General features: G+C 47.2%; 1 protein-coding gene across 1 annotated transcript in view; it reads right to left on the bottom strand.

Annotated features, from left to right (window-relative positions):
- The window catches only part of slc7a5 (solute carrier family 7 member 5), a 107,172-nt gene that overhangs the window by 79,645 nt on the left and 1,537 nt on the right, over positions 1-25,990 (bottom strand). The window contains exon 2 of the mRNA XM_038806523.1: positions 14,054-14,179. Coding sequence (XP_038662451.1) covers positions 14,054-14,179 — 126 coding nt within the window. The remainder of the gene's footprint in view (positions 1-14,053; positions 14,180-25,990) is intronic.

Raw genomic sequence — 25,990 nt, 5'->3', positions numbered from 1 at the left:
GTTTAAATGCTAGCTTGCCTGAGACCATGCTTGAAATATCTGATTAAAATGTGGCACCCGATAGTTTTATAACAAGTCTAGTTGCAATATGTAGCAATATGATGATCTATGTACAAATGTATCAAACACATTTTGACTGATCATGGAAATGAATGTACAGCAAAGAAGTAATGTAGATAAGAGAAACAGCAGACACTGTTCTCTCCATAACCCAGTACGAAGTAAATACACTCTATAAAGTGGTGCCAATGTGTCCAAGCCAGAAGAAACTAGTTTTGATTCCATGGGCCAGATTTCAAAGTGGGACTGTGAACCCAACACCAGGATAATTTCCAGGTACTGACCCCATGCTGCAACTGTGTCACTCCTGCCATGCCATTTTAAAATGTAAATGGCTGAATTGGGCCACAGGCGTGCTCCAAGCCAAATCAGTGCCATTGCAAGTCTCTTGGGGGTGAGAGCTGCCTGCAATGTACAAGCAGCAACGGCACAATGCAGCCACAATCGCTGCTGCCTTGCAGAATAGAGAGAGCACCCCTAAGGGCCAGCAATATGGTCACTCACAAAGTGGCATGTGGCCAAGTCAGAGTTAACCTGCATGATCCGACCCAAGATTCCCCAGGTCCTCAGAGTTTTCACTGCATATAATTAACTTTCGCCTGGTTTGAACTTGACAGCTATGCACTAACATTCACCAGACTGGCCAGCTCCATCATATTCACATTTGAAAACTCCAATCTCGCCCTTCCAGTTCGTTAAGCCCCATCAAAGAGATTAATGAGTTGTCAAATAGAGGTGAGTGGGGTCCTCATCCCCTGCTGAAAATTGGAGCATGTCTGGAGATTTAGGGATCCACTGACGCTCTCCAGGCATATGATCTGTGCGGTCCAGGCACGGACCACTATTGCCGCAGCTTGCAGAGCAGCCACCTTGCTGCCCACCCCACTGCCACATGGCCTCTGGGTGTGCACCACGCCCCCCCCCCCCCCCCACCCTCGCCCCTACAGGAGCTGCAGAGTGTACAGCTGGCACGGGGAGCGCCCGCCACCAGTAACCCTGCCAACAGGGACGGGTGCCTGGGCCAGAGGCCCTTGGGATACACTGAGACTGTACAAGCAGGAGCTGCTCGGGGACGATCCTGCAGTGGCAGAGCCTGCCCACAGGAACAGGACCCAGCCAGTGAGGTTGGAGAACCAGCCACTGAACAGGCCGAGGAGACGCTGCGTTAGGCCCTGTGAGTACCGGCAGCGCCTGTCATTCGAGGACCTGCCAGGCCGGGCATGCCATTGAAGGCTCTGGCCGAGGAAGGGACAGTACCACATACATGCAGGGTCATGGTGCACCTGGAACCGTGGCGGTATGGGGAAGAGCACCCGCTCCCGTGGCCGTCAGGTGACGGTCACCCTGAACTAGCACGCCACGGGGTCCTTCAAGGCATAAGAGGGGACCTGTCTGGGATCTCAGACCTCTGTGCTCAGGTGCATCCAATGCCGTCACTGAGGCCTTGTATGCCCAGTTGGCACAATACATCAAATTCAATGTGGACCGAGCCCACCAGGATGCCCGGGCAGCGGGTTTCACCACCATCGCCAGGATGCCCCAGGTCCAGCAGGTGATCGACAGCTTTCAGGTCTTCCTACGAACACCGGCCCATGATAGGCCAGGCTTCACAAAGCGAAAGGGGTTCCATTGGAGGAACATACAGATGGTCTGTGACCATAAGCTGCACATCATGCACATCTGCGCCCGATACCCAGGCAGTGTGCACGATGCCTTCATCCTGGCGCACTGAACGGTTCCTGACATTTGAGGCGTAACGCTGGGTGAGGCATTGGCTCCTGGGTGACAGGGGTTATCCACTGCAGGCGTGGCTGATGACACCTATTCAGCAGCCACAGACCGACGTGGAGACCTGCTACAACAACACGAGAACAGTGCTTCGGCATCCTGAAGATGCAGTTCAGCTGCCGGGACCACTCTGGATGGGGCCCTCCAGTATAGTGCTAGAAGACTCTTCATATTGTGGGGGCCTGCTGCACCCCCCACAACATCGCGCAGCAGAGGGGCAACGTGCTCCAGGAGGTGAACGCCAGGCCTCGTCCGACGAGGAGGATTGCGAGGATGGGGCCCGGGCAGGCGCAGGAGGCATCACAATGCGTGCACCAGGGCCAGCGCGCACAGGACTCTCTAATCGCCTCGACGTTCACCGACTAGGGGCCTGGCCAAGGGTACAGACATCCGCTCCCCTCACCAGCTGATCACCCGTCCTACAACACCCACCTCCCTGCAACGCCCTCCGTGATTCCTACCTATGGGTGCGGGCCCTGGATTGGCAGTAATAGTGGGTCTGGTCCTTGGGATGGAGGATGATGACAACGTACTCCGCGATGAGCCCTGGTGCTCTGCGTCATTTGAAAACATCTGACTCCTGCTCGCAGTAGCACTTTCTCCGTCCACCTGGGTGATCCCTGCATGTCAGCTGGCCATTCCATCACACAGTCTCACTGACCTCTTAGGGTGGCGGAGGTGAGGACTGGGTGGGGTCGATGTGTGGGGTCCGACCTGGCAACACCCCACCCCTCGCAGCCAGCCCTGCTCGCACCCTTCTGAAACAGCATTGAGGCAGTTTGGAACCTTTATGCACCGGTGTTTATTTTACAAAGAACATGTGAACACCTCTCTAACGGTCTGTGCCCGAGCACCTAACCCTTTCCTATGTTTTACACCCGTGCCACCTTAACTGGTGTCTACCTTTCTGGCCTTACAGGCTCTAACGCTACGTCTAGATGGATCCATACGCGGTACATCAGGAGCGGCGTGCTGCAAATCCCGCCCTGTGACCTGGGTCCCCTTTGGTGGCCATCTTCTGGAGCAACCGGGCTGGGATGAGCCCGGCGGTTGCTTGGGTGTCCCGAGTGGCGTAGTGCCACCCTGCTCTGCCCGCTGCCCAGATGCGCCAGGCACATGGGGGCGTGGGGGTCTAAAGCGCTGCAATGCACCAGAACCTCCCCTGCGGGAATCACTGACAAGGGCCCCATCATCTCCTCCTCCCTCAGGGTGCCCAGTGCCGCGCGCGCGCCCCCCCCCCCCCCCCCCCCCCCCCCCCCGGCTACTCTTTGGAGCGGGGTGCAAACGGAGTGAACTCCTGGGGCTACCCCACCACCTGGCGCCGCCAGTCCTGGAGGTCCACTCTGGCCTCGACAGGGGTGTCTATGCTCACAGCCATGGAGCACAGGGACTGTGCCACCTTCCAAGCACTCCTGTTTCAAACAGGAGAATTTTACCAAACACATTTCTAATTTGCGGAAAGTAAAATGGCAGCACTACTTGAAAGGGAAGCAGGAACATAAAATTCAAGACGAGCTTGGTAAAATTCTTCAGTACAGTACTCATTTAGGGAAGGACCCTGCCTTCCCAGGGAAGAGAACAAAAATATTAGAATGCAGAAACCTGGGCAGGATTGAAAAAATGGAATTCTGCACATATTCCAAGATAGTGCAGGAAAGTCATCACCCAGTCGGGATATCACAGCATCATCTTTTTAACGTCGGGATGGGTCAATGTTCGTATCCGAAGTTCACACATTTGTGCTTTGCAGGAGATGCACTGCGCAGGTATCAGAAACAGAAACTTGCAATAGTTTACTTTCTCAGGCCAATGAAAGGGAGAGAAGTTTTCACAGTGATGGTAAAGGCAGGAACTGGGCATGCAAATTCAAAATGTGTTCTTCCAAATTTATTGGCAGGACCTGTGTGAGGGAAATGGGCCAGACCACTGACTGCAGCTGTTTGTCAGGTAAGTTGGAGCTGCCCAAACAGGCAAGCCCTGAGCTCCACATACACTATTCCACTTTTAAGTGTAAAGACAAAAAATTGTTTTTTTGACTCATCATGTTGGGCGCAATTCACCGGAAATATTTTGAAGTCTGGTTTCGGGCACATTTGTCGGGGTGTTTCTCGACAGCTGCAGTGTCGAGATTCAAACCGTTATTCAACTTGGCTTTTTCTTTGGGTCTCAGGGAGTTTTTCCCCATTGAGGCCACAGTTAGAAAGTTTTCCTGCACTCGGGAGCTCGCAGTAGGACCAGCTACTCACAGATCAGGGCGCCCTTTTCTCCAGGCCCCCCTCACCCTCCCTTTCATGGGCATTGCCACCCAGGCCCTGACCCTTGGTAGTGCCAACCTGACACCTTAGCAGTTCCATTCCATCACACAGTCCCACTGAACCATTAGGGTGTGCAGTGCCAGGTCGGACACCACACATCGACCCTGCCCTGTCCTCACATCTGTCACCTTAAGGGTTCAGTGGGACTGTGTGATGGAATGGCAGTGCCTGGGTAGCAGAGCCAAGGTGCCCGGATGCTGGGAGGAGTGTCAGGGTGCTACCATCCTACCCAACCATCCTGGCCTGTGAAACCCCCCCCCCCCCCCCCCCCCCCCCCCGAGGTGCTGCTCCCGATATCCCATTTTTCTCTGGTTCAATAATTAATTGAGCATTTTCAATAGCATCCAGTTAAGATGAAAGGTTATCACCCTGAAATATTTACTCTACTGTTTTTTCATTCATAGATAATACTCATCCTGTTGAATATCTGCAGCATTTTCTGATCATGGGCGGGATTCTCCGACTCCCCGCCGGGTCGGAGAATCGCCGGGGGGGGGGGGCGTGAATCCCGCCCCCGCCATCCGCCGAATTCTCCGGCACTGGAGATTCAGCGGGGGCGGGAATCACGGCGCACCAGTCGTCGGCCACTCGCAGTGCCCCCCCCCATCGATTCTCCAGCCGCAATGGGCCGAAGTCCCGCTGGTTCTTTGCGAGTCCCGCCGGCATGGATCAGGCTAGGTCCCTTACCGGTGGGGCCTGGCGGTGTGGGCGGGCTCCGGGGTGCTGGCGCCTGCCCCACGGTGGCCTGGCCTGCAATCGGGGCCCACCAATCCGCGGCCAGGCCTGTGCCATGGGGGCGCTCTTTTCCTACGCGTCGGCCTCCGCGAAGGTGAACCCCCCGTGCATGCGCGGGGATGATGTCAGCAGCCGCTGACGCTCCCGTGCATGCGTAGACTCTCGCCGGCCGGCGGAGTCCCTTCGGCCCCGGCTGGCGTGGCGCCAAAGACCTTCCACGCCAGCTGGCAGGGCGCAAACCACTTCGGCGCCGGCATAGCCCCTGAAGGTGCAGAGGATTGCGCACCTTTGGGGCGGGCCGACGCTGGAGTGGTTCACGCCATTCCGTTCCGCCGGGACCCTCCGCCCCGCCGGGTACGGGAGAATCCTCCCTGGATTACAAAACAAGTTTGCAGAGGGAGACGGTGTCATATTACTGATATTGGTACGATGCTGTTCACTGTATTTCCTTCATTTATGAATCTTCACATTGAGAAATGCAGAATTTTAAAATAAACAAACTACTGAAACCTTTAATGGGAAGCACTTTAAAATCGTGTACATTTTGATTTAAAATAGTGGGATGGATCCTCCAATCGCTGACGCCAAGATTGCATTCGGTGGTCGACCGGTGAATTCACTTTTATCCTGGAATCGGAGGCAGCGCCGTTTTTCTGATGCTCCGCTCCCTCAAAAACTGCGTACTCGAGGAGTACACCGCACGCCGGCCTCAGGATGTCACCTGAGGCCCTCCCGATGGGCCGAGTTCCCGACGGCATACGACACGTGTTCTCACAACTTTCGGGGACCTTGGGTGGCGGCTGCGGACTGTGTCCAGCGCCGCCACAGTCGGGGGGGGGGGGGGTTTAACAAGTCGGCAGGCTGGGTTGGCGCGCGGCCGGCGCCATGCTGTATGGCACTGCTGCCGCTGACATGTGCATGCGCTGCCACGGACCCTGCCATTCTGTGGCTGTATCCGCAGGTAAAGCCGGGGGGCTTAACGCGGCTGCTAGCCTCCAATCAGGCGGAGGATCGGTGCGGGGGCAGCGCCAAATTTTTGGTCATAAAAACAGACAGATCCTGCAGACATATCTGCAGAATCCAGCCCATTGTATTTCACATTTAAATGGTGGTGATCATGTTTCCAGTGAAAACTTCTTAAACTATTGAAAATTGCATTAAATGATGCCTTGACGTGATTTTATGAGGTTTTCGAGATAAAAGCTTTTGCTCGCGGGTAGTTAAGTTGGAGAATATAGGTCTGTCTCAAATCATTTTTACAGTATAAAGATGTGCCATGATGGGTAAAAGGTTGGGAACCATTGGCTTCGAGGAATGTAGAAAGTACAGGGGTAAGAAAAGATGGAAATTACGAAAGCAAAGAGAGGATATGAAAAAATTATTGGCAGTAAAATCAAAGAAAATCCCAAGATGTTTTACCAACGACATAAACATTGGCCGAGTAGTTGAAGGGGATAGTTGTTGACTCCAGAGTTATATCAATGGTTTGGTTGAGTGGGCGGAAACGTAGCAAGTGGAATTCGATCCAGAAAAGTGTTGTCGTGCATTTGGGGAGAGCAAACAAAGCAAAGTAATAATAAACGGGAAGATACGGAGAAGGGTTGAGGAAATGAGAGTGCATGTCCACAGGTCCTTGAAGCTGGCAGGACAGCTGGACAATCTAGTCAAAAAATCAGATGATGGGATGGCATGTGGCGCAGTGGCTAGCACTGGAACTGCGGCACTGAGGACCCGGGTTCTAATCCCGGCCAGGGGTCACTGTTCGTGTGGATTTTGCACATTCTCCCCATGTCTGCGTGGGATTCACCCCCACAACCCAAAGATATGCAGGTTAGGTGGATTGGTCACGCTAAATTGCCCCTTAATTGGGAAAAAAAATAATTGTAATGCTGGAACTGTATAAAACGTTGATTTGGCCACAGCTGGAGGGTTGTGTACAGTTCTGGTCACATTACAGAAAGGACGTGACTGCTCTGGACCGAATGCAGAGGAGATTTACAAGAATATTGCCATGGCTTGGAAATTACGACTACGAGGAGCGATTGGATAGCCGAGGGCTGTTTTCCTTAGAACAGAGGAGGCTGCAAGTTACAGATCAGGTGCTGGTAAATAGGATTAAAATGAGTGGCTAAGGGTGGCACAGTGGTTAGTACTGCTGTCTCATGCCACCGATGACCCGGGTCCAATACCCGCCCCACGTCACTGTCCGTGTGATGTTTGCACATTCTCCCCATTTAGTATCATCATAGAATCATAGTGGGACGGCAAGGTAGCACAGTGGTTCGCACTGTTGCTTCACGGCTCCAGGGTACCAGGATCGATTCCGGGCTTGGGTCACTGTCTGTATGGAGTCCCCGTGTCTGCGTGGGTGCTCTGGTTTCCTCCCACAATCCAAAGATGTGCAGGTTAGGTGGATTGGCCATGATAAATTGCCCTCAGTATCCCCCCAAAAAAGGTTAGGAGGTATTGCTGGGTATGGGGGATAGGCTTGAGTAGGGTGCTCTTTCCAAGGGCTGTTGCAGACTCGAGGGGCCAAATGACCTCCTTTTGCACTGTAAATTCTATGATTCTATGTCTATCCTTATGGATGGTTAATAATGTCAGTCAACTTGAGCATATAAATAAAATATGAAAGTAGCTACTCCAGGACATTCGGATGCAATTAATAATTTGGATGCATCACAAGCAGATTCACAGGATAGTATTCTGATACTACATCCCACTTACTGTGGCTTACATTGTAGCTAGAAAACATTTCTGTGTCGCCATATCATAGAATCCCCTACAGTGCTGAAGGAGGTCATTCGGCCCGAGTCTGCACTGATTATCTGAAAGTGCACCCAACCCACGCCTACACCCCCGCCCTCTACCCAGAACATCACCTACCCATTGGACACAAAGGGGCAATTTAGCATGGCCAATCCACCTAATCTGCACATTTTTGGACTGTGGAAGGAAACTGGAGCACCCAGAAGAAAGCCACGCAGACACAGGGAGAATGTGTAAACTCCACACAGCCAGTCACCCGAGGTCAGAATTGAACACAGTGCTAACCACTCTGCCACCAATACTCTACACATCAACGGCATAATGAAAAGTTTGATAAAGGAAGCAAGTTCTGTTACAATAAACAATTCCACTCACCTGAAATTGCTGAGCTTTCCATGGGTATACAGTTTAATCAATCCAATAATACAATCTGTTTGTTCAGGACGACAACTTCCTTCAGTCTAATGAGAATGGACAGCCTCACCTTGCACCATCCCATCCTCCTGAGAAATCTAATCAGTTAACTACGCATGGCAAAACTTACAAACACATTTTCAGGTATCCAGGGCGGGATTCTCCCAACGGGAGTCTAAGTGCCGACGCTGGAGTAAAAACCGGAGTGTTTTACTTCGGCGTCCGTTCCCAGACCCCTATTCTCCCCCCTCCGTGGGGCTAGCAGGAGCGTTGCGTGATTTACGGGGGCGGGGCCTTGGCACAGCATCAGAGACCCGGCGCCGTGTAAAAGACGCGGCACCTCGGGTCCCCCACATGCGCAGTTGGGCCGGCACTAACTAGGCACCCAGGCCGCCCCGCACAAACATGGCGGATGGATCCAGGCTCGCCGGCAGAAGAAAGGAGGCCCGCTGACAGAGGCCGGCCCGCCGAACGGTTGGTCCCGATCGCATAGCAGGCCACTCCGGAGCCCCCCCCCCCCCCCCCCCCCCCCCCACAGACCGTCCCTCAAGCCTTCACGACAAGTACCCACCGGCAGCGACCAGGCCGTTTACGCGCGGCCACTTGGCCCATCCGGGCCGGGGAATCGCCGCTTGCCGCGATTCTCCGAGCGACCCGGCGCGATTCTCGCGGCGCTGGTTTCGGGGGGGGGGGGGGGATTACCACCCCCAATCTTTGCCAACTGTCACATCAGGGGCAGGATTCTCCCGTACCCGGCGGGGCGGGGGGGTCCCAGCTGGACGGAGTGGCATCACTCTGGCATCCTCCGCACCTTCAGGGGCTAGGCCGGCGGTGGAGTGGTTTGCGCCCCGCCAGCCGGGAAGGCCTTTGGCACCACGCCAGCCAGGGCCAAAGGGACTCTGCCAGCCGGCGCGGGTCCGCTCATGCGCGGGAGTGTCAGCGGCTGCTGATGTCATCCCCACGCATATGCAGGGGGGGTTCACCTACTTGTCGGCCATCGTGGAGGCTGACACAGCCGACGCGTAGGATAAGAGTGCCTCCACGCCAGATCGCCCCGCGCCCCCACTCCCCAGGACCCCGGAGCCCGCCCGTGCCATCAGGTTCCGCCGGTAAGGGACCTAGTCTAATTTACGCCGGTAGGACTGGCAAAGAACCAGCGGGAATTCGGCCCATCGCAGGTCGGAGAATCACTGGGGGGGGGGGGGGGGGGCGCTGCCAGCGGCCGCCAACCGGCGCAGCGCAATTCCCGCCACCCCCGGCGGTTCTCAGACCTGGCGGGGGGTTGGAGAATCCCATCCCAGGTGTTTGTTGTCTTCAGTACCGTATAACTATTTTTTCTACAATATTCACTTGACAACCCTAATTCCTACTTTTACGTTTAGCTCTTTTCACTGTATTTAAACATCATTCTATCTGACCACTCCGTGACAAGACTCCACATACCAGGTCAGCCAACATTTTTCAGACGATAACATTTCCCTTCCCGTCATCCAAAGTGGGAGCAGGAAATACATCCGCCCCGGCTCAGAATGTCCCACAGCCACTTCATGCTCGAATGAGCGTCAATTGGCTGTAGGCGGGACTTCTGCCCCTCAGTCAGGTGAAATTCGCGCTTTCGAGAACAGCTGGTCAATCTGGCTGGACAGCAGCTTTTCCTGTCCCCGCAGCGACAAGAGCTGCAGTGGACCAAGAAGAACGCTAGGAAGATACCTGAGCCGAAGTCCCAGACTGGAGGACAAGGTAAGTTTAAGGGGGCCCCAGGGCGCAGAGGGGAAGGAAGGTCTGGGCGGCCCAAAATGGCCGTTGGGGAAAAAAGGGAGATGATGGATGTCCAGTGGCCACCAGACCCGGGGATGAGAAACATGTCAGCCAATGGGAGGAACAAGCTTGATGGGCCGAATGGCCTACTCCTGCTCCCATATAGTATGGCCCGAAGTCAGAAGGAGGTTTCTGATGGAGGCTCACCACCCCCCTCACTTTCTCTCCTGAGATCTAAGCCCATTCAGTTTTGGGTTTCCTCCACACCAGGTAAATCCTCCCGCCAGTCTATGTGGCATTTGCTATTTTACGTTAGACAGCAAGGACAAACAGGTAGATTATTTTTTTGTCAAGTAAACGGAAAGAATTTAATATTTTAATCTGAAAGCACAACAGGGATGATAAATGGTATTTGAAAACAAGGGGCACATTCACAGGCCGCAGGATCGGCGGTGTGGGTAGAAAATATCATGAGAATCAGGAAATGCAATTCTCGCTGGAGAGATCATGTGCACAATTCCTTGAATTTTTTTTAAGTGCGAGCGAGCGGGAATTGCCACTCGCATCCCGGCGCTCGGCCTAGTGGGGCCGGCAACGCAAATCAGCGTTAACTGGTCCGCTTAATCAGGCCTCACAGGCCTCCCATCGCAAATGATAGCTCACCAGCTGATTCGCCTGGACCACGTTCGCCAGGCCCCCACTAACAAGGTCAAGCAACACTTAAGCTGCACTTTCTCAGCCAACCCCAACCAGCTCACAGCTCTGGTGCCGAGATGACCGGCCACCAAAATTAGGAGATGCTGACCTGGGGAGTCTCCTAGACGCGGTGGAGGTCTGGAGGACTGTCCTGTTCCCCCAAGGATCCCGGAGGGTGAGCCACAAGGTAGCCAATACTGCCTTGGATGAGGTGGCAGCAGCTGTCAGTTTGAGGAGCATGACCAGGAGGACTGCCGTCCACTGCAGGAAGAAGGTCAATGACCTACACCGGCAGCACGAGTGAGTGGACACCAATGCACCCCCCATCCCCAAAAGGGATCACCCACCCCCAACTCCCCGTGTGACCCCCAGCCCTCACTTCCCCCCACCCTGCCTTCTCACCCCCTCTCCCACCACTGTAAACCATGCATGTGGCTAATGATACCCTCTGTGTCTCATCAGCAAAAGCTCCCCCATAATCGCCAGGAGAGGGCCTGTCAAACGTGAGTTGTTGCCTTACTGACTGACTGACCCATCCCTCCCACTGACCACATGTACATTCACCTGCAGGTCCTTCAGCCAACGGAGCTGGCTCATCCCAGGTGGCACTCTTTCCTGATGCCGAGAACACCTTGGAGGAGAGCGCCGATGATGCAACCGTGGTCGTGGCACAGCTGTCGTACCCATCCCCCCCCCCCCCCCACCGGCGCATGCTCGTGGACAGGCTTCTGGGGCACAATCAGGTGATCACCACACAGCACAATATGCAGATCAGGTGGAGGCAGGAACCCCCAGGTGAGACAGCAGTCGGAGGTCTGCTGGATCCCAGCACCAGACCAACCTTGATGAGGTTCTGCGTGACATGTCCCACTCTCAGATGGGTATGGCCAAGATGCTGTAGAGCTTGTCCCTGTTGCAGGTGGGCATTGCAGAGGTGCTGCAAAGCATGGCCCAGTAACTGAAGTCACGAGGTTTTGCTGCAGCTTTATAAAACTCTAGTTAGACCACACCTGGACCAGAATTGTGTCCAGTTCTGGTCGCCTCATTATAGGAAGGATGTGGATGCTTTGGAGAGGGTACAGAGGAGATTTATCAGAATGCTGCCTGGACTGGAGGGCATGTCTTATGAAGAAAGGTTGAGGGAGCTAGGGCTTTTCTCACTGGAGCGAAGAAGGCAGAGAGGTGACTTGATAGAGGTGTAGAAGGTGATGAGAGGCATGGATAGAGTGGATAGCCAGAGACTTTTCCCTAGGGTGGAAATGGAGGAAGGTATAGGGGAGATGTCAGAGGTTGGTTCTTTACATAGAGAGCGGTGGGTGTGTGGAATGCACTGCCAGCAGAGGTGGTGGAGTCAGAGTCATTAGGGACATTTAAGCGACTCTTAGACAGGCACATGGACAGTAGTAAATTGAAGGGGTGTAGGTTAGGTTGATCTTAGATTAGGATAAATGGTCGGTACAACATTGTGGGCTGAAGGGACTGTACTGTGCTGTACTGTTCTATGTTCTATTACTGAGGGTGTTGATACAATGGTGCGGATCATGGGGAACTGCCAGGGCTGGCAAACCCAGATGATGCAGGGGTAGCCGTGGCTCAAACCAGCTGCCCCTCCATCCCAAGGTGAACCACAGGGCCCTATGGGCACCGATCAGGAGGTGGAGATGCTGGATCCCAACCCTGACCCATCCCATGGAGTGGAGATGGTGGGCACCAGGCCTGGGTGGGAGCCCCATGGGCAGGGCTGCACGTTGATGTGTGGTTGGTGGGAAGGGGTGAGGGGATGGAAATACCTCCGTGATGGGGACTTTAAAGATGGTGCCCCGATCTCTTTGGAGCTGGTTCTGGGCTCTGTGCAGCCCTGCCCTGCCAGAGTGACAGTGTAAACCACACTCACTCTTTTTTCCCCAGAGAGGCTCAAGATCCCGTGAGAAGTCTGGTCTGTGCAACCGGAGAGTTAGACGCCAGCTTTCTACCTGAGCTGAACTATTTGCCAAATTCTGGTACGATTCCACTCACGGTGTTGACAATTAGGGCTCATTTTTTGAAGCATTATTTCGAATACTTCCTTCATTAAGGTGCAGAGAACATTCATCTGCTAACTGCAATGAATTATCAGCTCAAAGCACAATGTAAAATCATTTTTTCTGACGCCCCTCCAAATCTCTGCCACACCCACATGATGTCACAGAAGTTACATTGAATTGAAATGATTCATATCTATTTGCTGTTGCCCAATGCTCCAGTGCTACAGAATGAATCATGTGAAACACCATCTGGAATCATGCAAAACAGTGCTTCAGCAACACACTGAATACCTGACTGTACTGATGTCAAGGGTTTGCAAAATTTCATCCAAGTTACCAACACTCACACTGCGTTGAATTCTTGTGCACAGTAATTCCTTGTGAAGTCACATTTTTAAATTAGGTGAACTAATTTCAGGGTTCTCAAAGTGGTGGTGCGGATGTCAGTTTTTTTAAACAAGGCAGGTCCAAACACAGATTATAAAATTCGATCTTTTTCGCTGTTACTGGTCTTAAGAAAGTAGAATTAAACATTTGACAATTAATATTCAATAACTTACATTTATATAGTGCCTTTAATATAATAGGACATCCTCAGGCACTTCATGAGAGCATTATGAAACAAAATATGACACGGATACACGTAAGAACACATCTACACAGTTAAGATGGCCAAAAACTGGTCAAAGAGGTAGGTTTAAGGAGCGATTTAAAGGAGGAAAGCGAGGTGGAGAAGTCTTGGCAGTGAATTCCAAAGCTTGGAGCTGAGGCACCTGGGCAACAGTGGAGTGCTGCTGGAGGAGGATGGTGTGGTCAACCAAGGCAGGGGTTGCAGACTGGTTAAAAAGGAAGAGGAGGGATACTTTACCGTTGACAGTTACTGTTCAAGCATTGCAGGATACGGGGAAACGTTATTGGAGGGACTCAAACCGAGTTCCAGGAGAGATGGGCATGGCTTTAGGAGGTGATAACATGTTCAAGGACTTTGGAATGTAAAGGGAGGGAGCTTGGTGATAGGGCGGCATTTGCAACAATGCAAAAAAAGGGTCAAGGCTTTTTTTTTGGGTGGGGGAGGGGGTGGAGAGGAGTGATGACAATAGATTTGAAGAGAGGGACAAAGCCTAAAGATGGCGAATCGTTAACAATTTCAGCTAACATGGAGATCAGGAGGGGTGGTCAGCAGTTCATTGCCAACAAGATTGAGGGAGCAGCAAGTAGGTTCTCTTGGACAAGAAATGCTGAAAGAGGGCATGAGGGAAGATTGGAGAGAAACTAGAGAAAGATGTAAGCATTTTGAAAGCATTTAAGGCAGGACTTTCTATTTGATTCATACAGAATTTTAGTTTTAGCGGGTTGAAATATATTTTTCAAAATAATTTGTTCGGGATAAGCACAATCCAATTTTATTTGGAATAACGCCTGGTACAATAGGTTTCTCAGGCAGTTGTAATTGGAACAGACTGACAATACAAATACAATTTGTGTCACACCTACCTCTAAAAATCTGCACAAAGCCCAAAATAATGATAACAGTTAGGGCCAACAACTTGGCTGCAGCAAAGATGTCCTGTACTCTTGTAGCTGCCTTTACACTGTAACAGTTCACTGCTGTTAGAAACACTGAAAAGAAGAGGAAAAAGCTGTCAATATATTAAATCTTAGATTTTTTATTTAAACACCATAGATACCTGTTGAACAAGAGGGGGCAGTAAAATTGTGGGATTGTCACTGGGCTAGTAATCAGGGCAAGATCTGGGCACCTGGGTTCAAATCCCACCACGGCAGATGGTGAAATTCAAGTTCAATACAAATCTGCAATTAAAAGTCTAGTGAAGATCATGAAACCATAGTCAATTGTCATAAAAACCCATCTGGTTCACTAATATCCTTTAGGGAAAGTCTAACTCCAGGTCCACAGCAATGTGGTTGCCTTTCACATGCCATCTGAAATGGAGGGCAGCTAGGGATGGGAAATAAGTGCTGGCTTTGCCAGCAATGCCCACATCCTGCAAATGAATTTTTAAAAACAAGACACGCATTCACAACCAACCTACACACTGACATTGGCCGATGAAGACTCACTGGATAAATAAAACCTAGTCATGTAGTATTCGTTCATACAGACTACAAATGGTTTAGGGTTGGATTTTGGCTGCAAAGGCACTGTAGCTTGAGTCCGCCTCGATATAAAAGGCCCCATCACACACCATTTTCATTCCAGGAAGGGGGCAGGGGGACGACAACACGGATTGAAGTGGCCCAGCCCAACCAGAAGCAGACTGAAGGTAGCCATATTGGCTGTAAGCGTCAAGAACAGCTGACCTGAAGGGTCGCCTCAGTTTCTGTGTCCCAGCTGTTTTAAAAATGGTTAAGCCCTCAGCCCCCTCATCATATCCCCTCCAAGAACACTCGCCTAGTATGGACCATGTACAGAACTAATATAATAATAATGCTGGAGGAAAAGAAACACCCTTACAGAAATTTTCTTAAAAGAACTGTGGCTCTTACAATCCAATAAACGTGCCAATCAGACAGAGCCATTCGGAGTATGATTAACAGAATCTTTCCCTCACTTTACGCCTCTAAATCTTGTCCAAATAAACAAACATGGAAAAACTTCATAACCTCATAAAAATGTCGACCAAACACTGCATTTCTACCTGTCAAAACAGAACCCCTGCTGAGGTCATCTATATGCGAGTCCTGAAGCTCATTCAAGCATTCAAAATTAGGTCATCTGGGAAGTGTACCAACAGGCACAGGTGACCAGACATCTATTTCTTTGCAAAACCCTGGTCTTAGTGCTTAATATTGGGTTTGTGCTCAGCTGGCCACTCTCATCTCGTGCAACAGGGTATTCATGATCTGTATAGCTGAGGTTGTCAATAGATAAATTCACTGCACAACAATATTACACACCAGGTTATTGACAGTGTAAATGGCAAGGAGGGAACAACATTTCTGAAGTATGTTTAGCAGAATTTTCTTGATCCATAGGTTTCCATATCAAAGCAGAATGAGATTTTGCTGGACCTGGTTCCTGTTAATGAGGCGGGTCAGTCAGGGAACAGTGATCACAGAATCATAAGGTTTAGATTAGCAATGGAAAAGGACAAGGAGCAATATAGAGCAAGGCTACTTAAATGGAGGAAGGCCAGTTTTAGTGGATTAAATTCAGACATGAAGCAGCACAACTGGAATAAAAGATTTGCAAACAAAACCAAATTTGTTAAAGGTAAATCATACTGAAATAACTTGAATTTGTTTTTTGAGAAGGTAACAAAGAAAGTAGATGAAGGTAATGTGCCTGGTGTGATGTATGTGGCCTTCCAATAGCTGTTTGATATAGTGTAATATATTTTCAACAAAGTTGAAGCCTGTGGAATAAAAAGGACACTGATGTCATGGATTGCCATGGCAATGAGACAAATGCATGTGGAAAATTAATCTTCAATTTCATCCGCTGCTCAGATATATGTATGAACTTCTTTAAAAGGACCTTTGAAGCAAGTAAAGACAGACTTAAGAAAGCTGCCATAGGTCACCTGACACATCTGGCATTTTAAGCAAAAGGAACTCTGTCTGCTTTTACCACATAGGTATCAACAGACAAGAGAAGTTAGGATCATAGGATCCCTACAGTGCAGGAGGCCATTCAGCCCATTGCACCAACCCTCTGAAAGAGCACTATTCCTAGGCCCACGCCCCTGCCAACCTTACCTGCACATTTTTGGACACTGAGCTACAATTTAGCAGGGCCAATTAACCTAACCTGCACATCTTTGGACTGTAGGAGGAAACCGAAACAACCGGAGGAAACCCACACAGACAGTAATCCAAGATCGGAATCGAACCCGAGTTCCTGGCACTGTGAGGCAGCAGTTCCAGAGGACAATACATAGTCACAAAACAGCATTTCCGGGGCCCGGGGAGGTGGGGGGGAAAGAGAGAGAGAGGGAGAGGGAGAGAGAGAGAGAGAGAGAGAGAGAGAGAGGGAGAGGGAGAGGGAGAGAGAGAGAGAGGGAGAGGGGACCAGAACCATTGTTCACAAAACAACCTTAGCCAAGAACAAAAGTGTAGGATTCATAAAAAGTGAACTGTATTTTTTTGCCTTTTATCATTGAATCTTAATTTGGCCAAAAGCTTACCTCATCTGTAATCATCTTTATTAGTGTCACAAGTAGGCTTACATTACACTGCAATGAAGTTACTGTGAAAATCCCCTGGGCACCACACTCTGGTACCTGTTCGGGTACACGGAGGGAGAATTCAGAATGTCCAATTCACCTTACAAGCACGTCTTTCAGGACTTGTGGGAGGAAACTAGAGCACCCAGACAAATTGTGTCTGTTTTGTGAAGGTCAGGTCAAGTAGTTTACCTTTTTAAAATATTTTTATTTGTTTACCTGGGTGGGTGGGTTTTTAGTTCAATAAAAACTCCCCTTTTGTTTCAACTCAAGAAACCCTGTTAGACTTGAGTTCTTTGCAATCAGCACATAAACAGTTAAGTACAGACACTGAATTGATATCTTCATCTTTATATATTCCAAAAGAAAAGTCTTGAGATCAACTGAGGAGGGAAAGGACAAATCCTGGCACCAGTCCTAACAGGATGCAAAGTTGGCCAAGTGACAAGAAACAAAATAGGCTGAATGTTTATTTTTTGGATCAGACGGGTTATAAGTGTAGTTCCCAAGGGGGTGGTATGAGGATCACTGTTTTTCTTTTATCTACATTAATGACCCAGACCAGGGTCTGCAGGGCACAATTAAAAATGTTAGATGATGCAAAACGTGGAAGTATTGTGAACTGTGATAAGAATAGTGATAGGAACACAGTCAGGCTGGTGAACTGGATTGGCGTGTGGTAGATGAAAATTGATGCAGAGAAATGTGAAGTGAAACACTTTGGTACAGCTAGAGAAACCATTGGGTAGATATGTACAATTTTTTGGAGGTGGCAGAGCAGATTGAGAACATGGTTGAAAATAGAATCCTGGACTTTGTAGCAATAACATGCTGCCAGTGGCACCAAGGTGTGGGACTCCTGCCCTTCAATGGGAGGAATTCACACCCCTGGGTGCTGCCAGCCAATCAGACTGCAGGCAGGTCCAGGATGAAGACCCCGATGGAACCCAGACTCAGGTAAAACAGGGTATTGGGTATGGCTAGGGAGGTGATCAGGCATCTTATGGAGGAGGTTGGAGATGTGGGTTTGGCAGTGCAGGCAGGAAGGAAGGGGATTGCTATCTTTGGGGGTTTCCCACCGATGCACAAATGGCATTCCCTGGAGACAGAACTCATCTTTTCTGCACTTTAAAAACCTTTCTTGAAAGATTACCCACACCAACCATGCCAATTAGCTTGTAAACAAACTCAGTTGACCCTTAATTATTTATTCACATATGGCGGGTGGGCTGCCAATTTTGGCCCATGCCTACCCCCTGCATTAAGGCAGACAGCTTGGGGCTGGGTGAAAAGGTGGTGGACTAGCCACCCCTCGTATTCACATGCTCTCCTGCCTAAAACACACCAGGTGGAGTGGGGTGGGGGGCATAAATTCCTAGAGTGCTAAAGCAAGGAATTTTGATGAAACTTCATAAAACATGGATTTGGCTTCAACTTTGGGGAAAATGTGAAAGCTTTGGGAAGGATGTAGAAATTATTTACAAGGATGATTCTAGGGGAGGAACTTGTGGATAGTTTGGAGAAACACAGGTTGAACTCCTTAAAGTGAAGGTTGACAGGAGAATTAATAGAAGCATTCAAAATCATGAGAGACCGAGACAGCGTGGGTGGAGGGAAACATTTGCATTGGCTGAAGTCTCAAGAATCAGAGGAGAGAGATTTAAGGTGTTTGGCAGAATAATTAATAGCGGCATGAAGAAAAACCATTTTAACACGAGTGGTGAGGATCTGGAATGCGCGAACTGACAGGTAGTTGAGGCAGGTTCAATCGGAGCTTTCAAAAGTCTATTGAATAATTATCTGAAGAGAAATAAATTTGCAGAGTTATGGGGGAAGGACGGAGAGTTGCTGAATTGCTCTTCCAGAGAGCTGGCGCAGACCTGACAAGTAGATTAGCCTCCTACTGTCCTGTAGTATTCCATGATTCTAAGAACTCCAATTAATATTTCTGCAGAAGGGCAAGAAGCTAGAGGAAAAGATGACAATAAAACTGTGAGTTAAGCCAGCCTCTAGAACCCTATTTACAAAATAAATGTACATCCAGGGATTTATTTGAGGGATTGAAGTGAAGCAAGGTACACTTTGATAAAAACAACTGCATTTTGATCACAAAATCTTGCCCACACATGTGCAGCAGTATCACTCCAAATAAATCAGGCAAAGTTTACGTCAGGCTAAATAAATAGAAATCTGAGTGACGGAAAATGCTAGAAATATACTTTGCAGGTCTGACTTTGCGTTTCTTGAGACAGAAAGAGAGTTTCATCAGAACTGGGAATAACCGGTTTTAAGCAAAGCAAGACGGAAAGGAAAGGGAAAATCAAAACGACAAAAGTGGTGTTGGAACAAGGCAAAAAGAAAGATCATGGAACAAGTAAAGAAACAAAGAAGTGTCTGTCTGGAGTATGGGTAAATTGAAAAGCAGAACCAACATCAATAGCTGTCATTCAAACACAAAAAAAAAGGGAGCAGTTTATGATCTAAAATTGTTGAGCTCAATGTCGAGTCCCGACAGCTATGAAGTGCTTAATCGAGAGCTGAGGTACAGCTCCTCGAGATTACATTGAACATTAGTGGAAAGTGTCAGACAGAAACTCATGTGGATCAATTGGCATTCATTTAGGACTTTGTATTTAGGATGCTTGTTTTATAACTACTGTTGGTTACTGCTCACCGCTACTATTTTGAGACAGTGCTTCTGGAACTGCATTTCATAATGCACAGAGCTAACAAGCTGATCTTCTGAAGTGCTGTACGTGGGAAATCAAGATAAAGTGCAGTCATCAGGTGCAGATGGAATTATCCATCACCATCCAATTTTGCTTCACTTAAAGATTGCAATTGGTCTCAACTCCCGTACCAGCCTCCCCGAACAGGCGCAGGAATGTGGCGACTAGGGGCTTTTCACAGTAACTTCATTGAAGCCTACTCGTGACAATAAGCGATTTTCATTTTTTTTTTCAACTCTTGGGTGCAATGCCATCGTTTTGTTTTGAAGCCAACCAAAGTACAGTTAAATAATACTAAATTTTTGCAAGTTTGTAAGATTACACTTCTTTAATTGGTGAAAGCTTCGCTCAATAATAGCACTCTTGTCTCTGAATCAAGATTGCGGTAAGGGAAGATTTAATACCTAGGAGACCATCACGTGACGTGTTGCAGAGCTAAGTAGATAATAAGTTAAGTGCCAGGAGTAATAACAGTGGATAAGAATAACGCCACATCAAACACAATTTTTAAGTATCACTGTTGATATATTGCCACCAACATTTCAGATATAATGTCACATTGTCTGTTATCTAAATACAAAAAAAAAATTTCATCAGCCAAGTACCCAATAAAACAAGGCAAATCCTCAAATCTGTTCCATATTATTGCACTCCAGTTGTATGTATTATCTGAAATCATGACACGTGATTAAAATATTGGATTCTAAATGTTTAGCTATGAAATCAAGAGTAGATACAAAGGTACATTTAATTTAATAAAAGGTTTGATGCAATTAACTGATCAATGTGACCAATTTAAAGGGCAGCACAGTGGTAGCACTGCTGTCTTGCGGCGCCAAGGTCCCAGGTTCGATCCCGGCTCTGGGTCACTATCGGTGTGCAATTTGCACATTCTCCCCCGTGTTTGCATGGATTCCACCCCCACAACCCAAAGATGCGCTGGGTAGGTGGATTGGCCACGCTAAATTGCCCCTTAATTGGAAAACATGAATTCGGTACTCTAAATTTTTTTTTTTTAAATGAGACCAATTTATTTGAAAAATAATTAATTTTTTTAAATGTCGGCCATGCCCCTACGGCCCCCATCTCAAAACCAAAACATATAATTCTCAATTCAGACTTCATTTTATAGTAACATCATAGTAAAATGCATGTTGTTACACCCTACTTATTTGCAAGTATATATCTATTAATGGAGAGGGAACCAAAGTACAGGCCTTCTAATGAATAAAAAAATTGAAGAGAAGGAACATGTTATTCTATTTAACCTTCAGTTCAGTTCTACTGAAATTCAAATTAAACATTCAAACTAGAATTTAAAAGAAATAGAAGAAAATGCAGTCTGGTGAAAAAGTTCACTGATGCATATGGTTGCAACTGATTTCATATTTTTATACTTATGCAAGCCACTCACTGCCTACGTCATCTGTTTACTTCAACTCCACCTTGCCATTTTACTTTGATCTATATGAGCAATTCTGCGCTGCTGTGCAAGACAGGGTCATGCTTGCATCAGACAGGTCTGCCTTGCAAACACCCAATCAATTGAATGAAGACTGATTTTACAACCTGTTAACAAATTTGCATCATTCCTACCAAACTAAAACAAAAGAAGAAAGCTATGATATTCACTACTATGGAAACTTTTTGTTTCCTCACTAAAAAAAGTTTGTTGTTATGATAATGCAGTGTTTAATTCATAACCTATATATTCTGCTGTCCTTTCTCCAAACAGCTTAGAAGACTGCAGAAAAAGGCTTCATAAGATACGGAGAAAGGATAGCATTGTGGCACTGCTGTCTCACGTCGCAGAGGACCCGGCTTTGATCCCAGCCCCGGGTCACTGTCCATGTGGAGCTTACACATTCTCCCTGCGTGGGTCTCACCCCAACAACCCAAAGATGTGCAGGGTGGGCGGATTGAGCAGCTAAATTGCCCCTTAATTGGAAAAAAATTAATTGGGTATTTTAAAGTTTTAAAAAAAGAGACAGAATAATGACTAAACTGTACTAGGATGCCTTTATCCATAAATCTCAATGTCTGTAATGGCAATGCAAATTCACCTCAAGCTGATTCGGTACAATGAAAGCAATCTTAGCCAATTGCAGAAACATCTGAATTCACTTTTTTGACATTTCAGAATCAAGTTATTGTTTTGACATTGTTTTGAACCCAAATTAAAATTATTTTTGAGTAATGAATTTCAAGAAATATTAAGCCTTGTGCCTGTTAAAGCTACTCTTGCACAAAATTTAATCACTTAAAATGAAAATATCACAGCAACGCCGTCTTATTTAAAATTGGCCCATTTCTACAGAAGTCAATCAAAATTGAAGTGGAATACATTTACTGTTTAAAATCTTTGTCATGTTAGCATTATGATTGCTTAACATCTTGTAAACTAAGTTCTTATGACTCCAATCCAAAGTGCACAGATTCAAAAGAAGTATTTAACAATTTCATCTTTGCACACTTTGGTCCCTTGACCTTTATAATGCATCTGTTATATACAGAAATAGCACTTCTGTAGGTTTTGAGAATGTCTTGTGCGGTCTTATTTTATGCAGTAAGGGAAATGAAGAAAATTATACGGGAAAATATGAATTAGAATTGGAGGCCCAATTTTAACTGTGCAGGTGGGTAGTTTTGGAGTGGGTTACAATCTTGTCCATGTGTTTCTCCAAATAAATCAACACAATGCTATTGTATTGTTGCTATTAGAAGGGGGTAATTATACAGAACATGATTTTTCAAAGTGCGGGTTAAATGAGAAGGAAATTAGGCTGTGTGCAATCTTTCGGCCAGAGGCGGCAGCAATGAGCAGGCCATGCAGCCTGCACATACACTGAATGCGAAGGGCACCATGCAAAAGTGCTTTTAGCCCCAAATCACAGAGGAGAGTTTCTTCCATTCTTTAGCAGCTGGCAAGCAAGGCAAAAGGACAGTGAAGATTAGTTATTTTCTTACAAGTAAGAGAAGGCCAAAGACACAAATATGCAGTGTACCTACTGGCCAGGATCTCACAACTGAATCTGCTGGAGAGAGCTGCTCAGGATAGTCCAGGACAGAGCAGTGCTCGAGTTAACTCTGTACAGAGTTCCAGGGCCTCTGTTAACAGCCTTTATAGAAGAAACTTAACTTGGGAACAAAAGTGTATAAAGATAATTTTTGAAATATGGTTTTGTCAATTGTGCCAAGGCAAGTAAGGACGCAAAGCCCACGTGTATTATATGCAGCGAGGTTCTGGAAAATGAGAGAAGTTTCAGATTTTGAAAGAGAAGTGGTGGGTGAAAAATTCCTTTTGATGTTGAGCACCCAGAGCTAGTTATTAACTTACAGCTGACGGCAAATGAAAATACTATGCTGTTGTGTCTGACATGTGGTAGCATTATAAAAACACACCAAATTCCCATGAGGCTGTCAGTATTCTGGAGTAGCATCTCCTAGGAGTATCCAGCGCTGAGTAAAACAAGCATTTTGTTGCTATTGTCCTGCATGATGAACTACATGTGCGAGGCTGGATTTTCCATTCTCCACAAAGGTGAAAACGGTACAAAGGAACTGGTTGAAGTCGTCACCTGATATGCTCATTGCTCTCTCCTCCTATGAACCTGATTGGAGTGAGATTGTGAGGACCAAGCTTGACTTGATACAGCACAGCCATGACAATGTTCTCCTAGCCATATTGTCATTTGTATCAAATTCGCATTGCAATCAAGACTTTTAGAGCAAAGTGACTAAATTATCTGCAGTTTGGCTGAATACTGATTAGCCAAACTCAAACAGATTGAGGGGGAGAGGATGGTCGGAACATCTCGTCCCCAGCTCCCCCGCTGCTAGATGCAGTAACAAATGTTGCATTGTGTCAAAAATTAATGTAATACGCTCTGATGCTGCTAAAATGTTTTAGAAGGGGAACTAAACCTCACCTTTTTGAGGAGATGTTAAACCAAAGCCCTATCTTCATCTTCAGGTAGAAGTTAAAGGTCTTGCAATGCCCTTTGAAGAGCGGCAGACTTCTCATCGTGTCCTAGCCAACTTTTCTCCCTCACCCAATATTAGTAAGACATATAATCTGGTATTTGTCTCACTGCTGTCTTTGGGATCTTGCTGTGTGCAAAATGCTATGATTCTCTACATTGTAATTCAGAAGTATGTAATTGACCGTGAAGTGCTTTTGCATGTACTAAAGTTGTGAAAGACACAATAGAAATCTAGGTGCGTCCTTTTGCCAAGTATTGGAGCATACCTGATGATTTTATTTCTCCCCATTGCTTTCAAACATGCAGGAAATAATAACATTACCTTGCTCTCTTTCCTTCCATGAAAAATAGTTATCTTATACTCTTCTAAACTGAGGCAATACACCACATGAGATACTGGACAATTCACCAGTGCAAAGACTCCAACAAAGTAACTTCTGTAAACCAGACGATGTCTTAGAAAATAATGTAAAAGAGAAGCAATACTAGAAATAACAGAGAAACTATACTAAAGTACCAAAGAACGTAATAATTTTAGAGAAGTCAGGATTTAACTGAGAAAAAAAGAGAAATAGATTATAGCAAAAGTTCAACTATTACATGGATACCAGGGCCCACCATATAAAATCAAGGATGGAAAGCAATCTAGTGTAATGGTGCATTGATATTGAATTGAAGCATTGTAACAATTTCTACATAACCAAGCTCAAGGACAGGGCTTGAAATACAGAAAAATGTTTGTCTGTTTCCTGTCCTGAGAGTTGCTTGCATGGTAACTTCATTACAAAATTAAGGTGGTTTCATAAAGAACATATTAGTTTACTTATTTTTACAGTGTACTACTTGACAATAAAATGTCTGTGATTCCTCCCTATGCCCCCATCCTACTAAGGTTACTCATGAAGGCCTGCCTTCTCAACCTTGTCCCTCACCTGAGGTGTGATGATCCTCAGGTTAAATCACCACCAGTCAGCTCTCCCCCTCAAAGGGGAAAACAGTCTATGGTCATCAGGGACTATGTCGACTTCAACCTATCAAATGTAATTGCTTAAACTCACAACGACACTTGGCAACAGTTTCCAGTGCATTCCTGTGACCAAGAAATTTCTATGCAACTTCACTCAAGGGCACAATTTACATAAATGAGTTTGACTGTCCTTATTTCCATCCTATTTTCCACTCCTGCAGGATAATACCTTTCTCAGATTGAGATGACTTTTTAAAAACTGGTTTTAAATGAGCTCAATCAGATTTGTAATTTGCACCTATTCTGAATCCATTCCACACATTAGTGCGGCTATAACCTAACAATATTCATGGATACTTTTTCTCTCTATAGGTTACATGCCCTTCGAAGGCATTGACAATCACGGGCTTCCATGTATTGTTCTATGGTTATGCTTGGCAAGGTAAAGCAGTGGCTTGCCATTGTCCTCTGCAGGTTGTTCCTGTACCAGCCTCCCCGAGCAGGCGCCGGAATGTGGCGACTAGGGGCTTTTCACAGTAACTTCATTTGAAGCCTACTTGTGACAATAAGCGGTTTTCATTTCATTTTCTGGCACCCTGGAAGGATTTACATGTTGATATTCAACTTTAATAAAAGCAAATTACTGTGGATGCTGGAATCTGAAACGAGAAAATACTGGATTCAGCAGGGACTCAACTTGTTCGGCCATGTCAGTAATGCACCATCCCTTCCATGAACACACAGCTTCTGGCTCAGAAGCAGAGACACAACCCACTTGCACCACATCTGGAGTATTGAGTCCAGTTTTGGTCTCCTTATTAAAGGAAGGATGTGGTGACACTGGAGGTAATTTAGAGGAGGTTCTCTAGATTCCAGGGATGAAAGCGTTGAAGTATAAGGAGAGATTGAACAGTTTAGGCTAATACTTATTGGCGTTTATAAGAATGAGAGCGCATCTGATGAAGGTATATAAAATACCAGAGGGATTGATAAAGTAAATGTAGACCAAATGAGAGGTCACAGAAATAGGTTGAGAGGTGGTAGATTTAAAACTGAGATGAGGAGGAACTACTTCTTGCAGAGGGTGGTAAATTTGTGGAACTTGTTGCCCCATAGTGCGATGGAGTCTGAATCATTAAATGGTTTCAAGAAGATAGATATATTTCTGATTTTTTTAAAAGGGTTAAAGGGATATGGGGAACAGGCAGAGACGTGGATTTGAAACTAGGAATAGATCAGCTATGGTCTAATTGAATTGCGGAGCAAGCTCGAAGGACTGAATTGCCTACTTCTGCTCCTACTACCTGTGTACCACAAGATTTCCCTCTGTTGGACACGATCAAAACCAATTACTCAGGACCTATCACTCAGTATTACTGAGGCCCCTGGTCACAGAAGGTCTCAAATGTAGCTGACAAACTGGGGCGTGTGGTATCCTTTGAGCAAGGTATAGATATAGAACAGTACAGCACAGAACAGGCCCTTCGGCCCTCGATGTTGTGCCGAGCAATGATCACCCTACTCAAACCCACGTATCCACCCTGTACCCGTAACCCAACAAACCT

The sequence above is a fragment of the Scyliorhinus canicula genome, chromosome 9 (assembly GCF_902713615.1).
Source record: "Scyliorhinus canicula chromosome 9, sScyCan1.1, whole genome shotgun sequence".
NCBI lineage: Eukaryota > Metazoa > Chordata > Chondrichthyes > Carcharhiniformes > Scyliorhinidae > Scyliorhinus > Scyliorhinus canicula.
The sequence above is the reverse complement of the archived record's forward strand: the minus strand, read 5'-3'. Positions and strand labels throughout refer to the sequence as shown.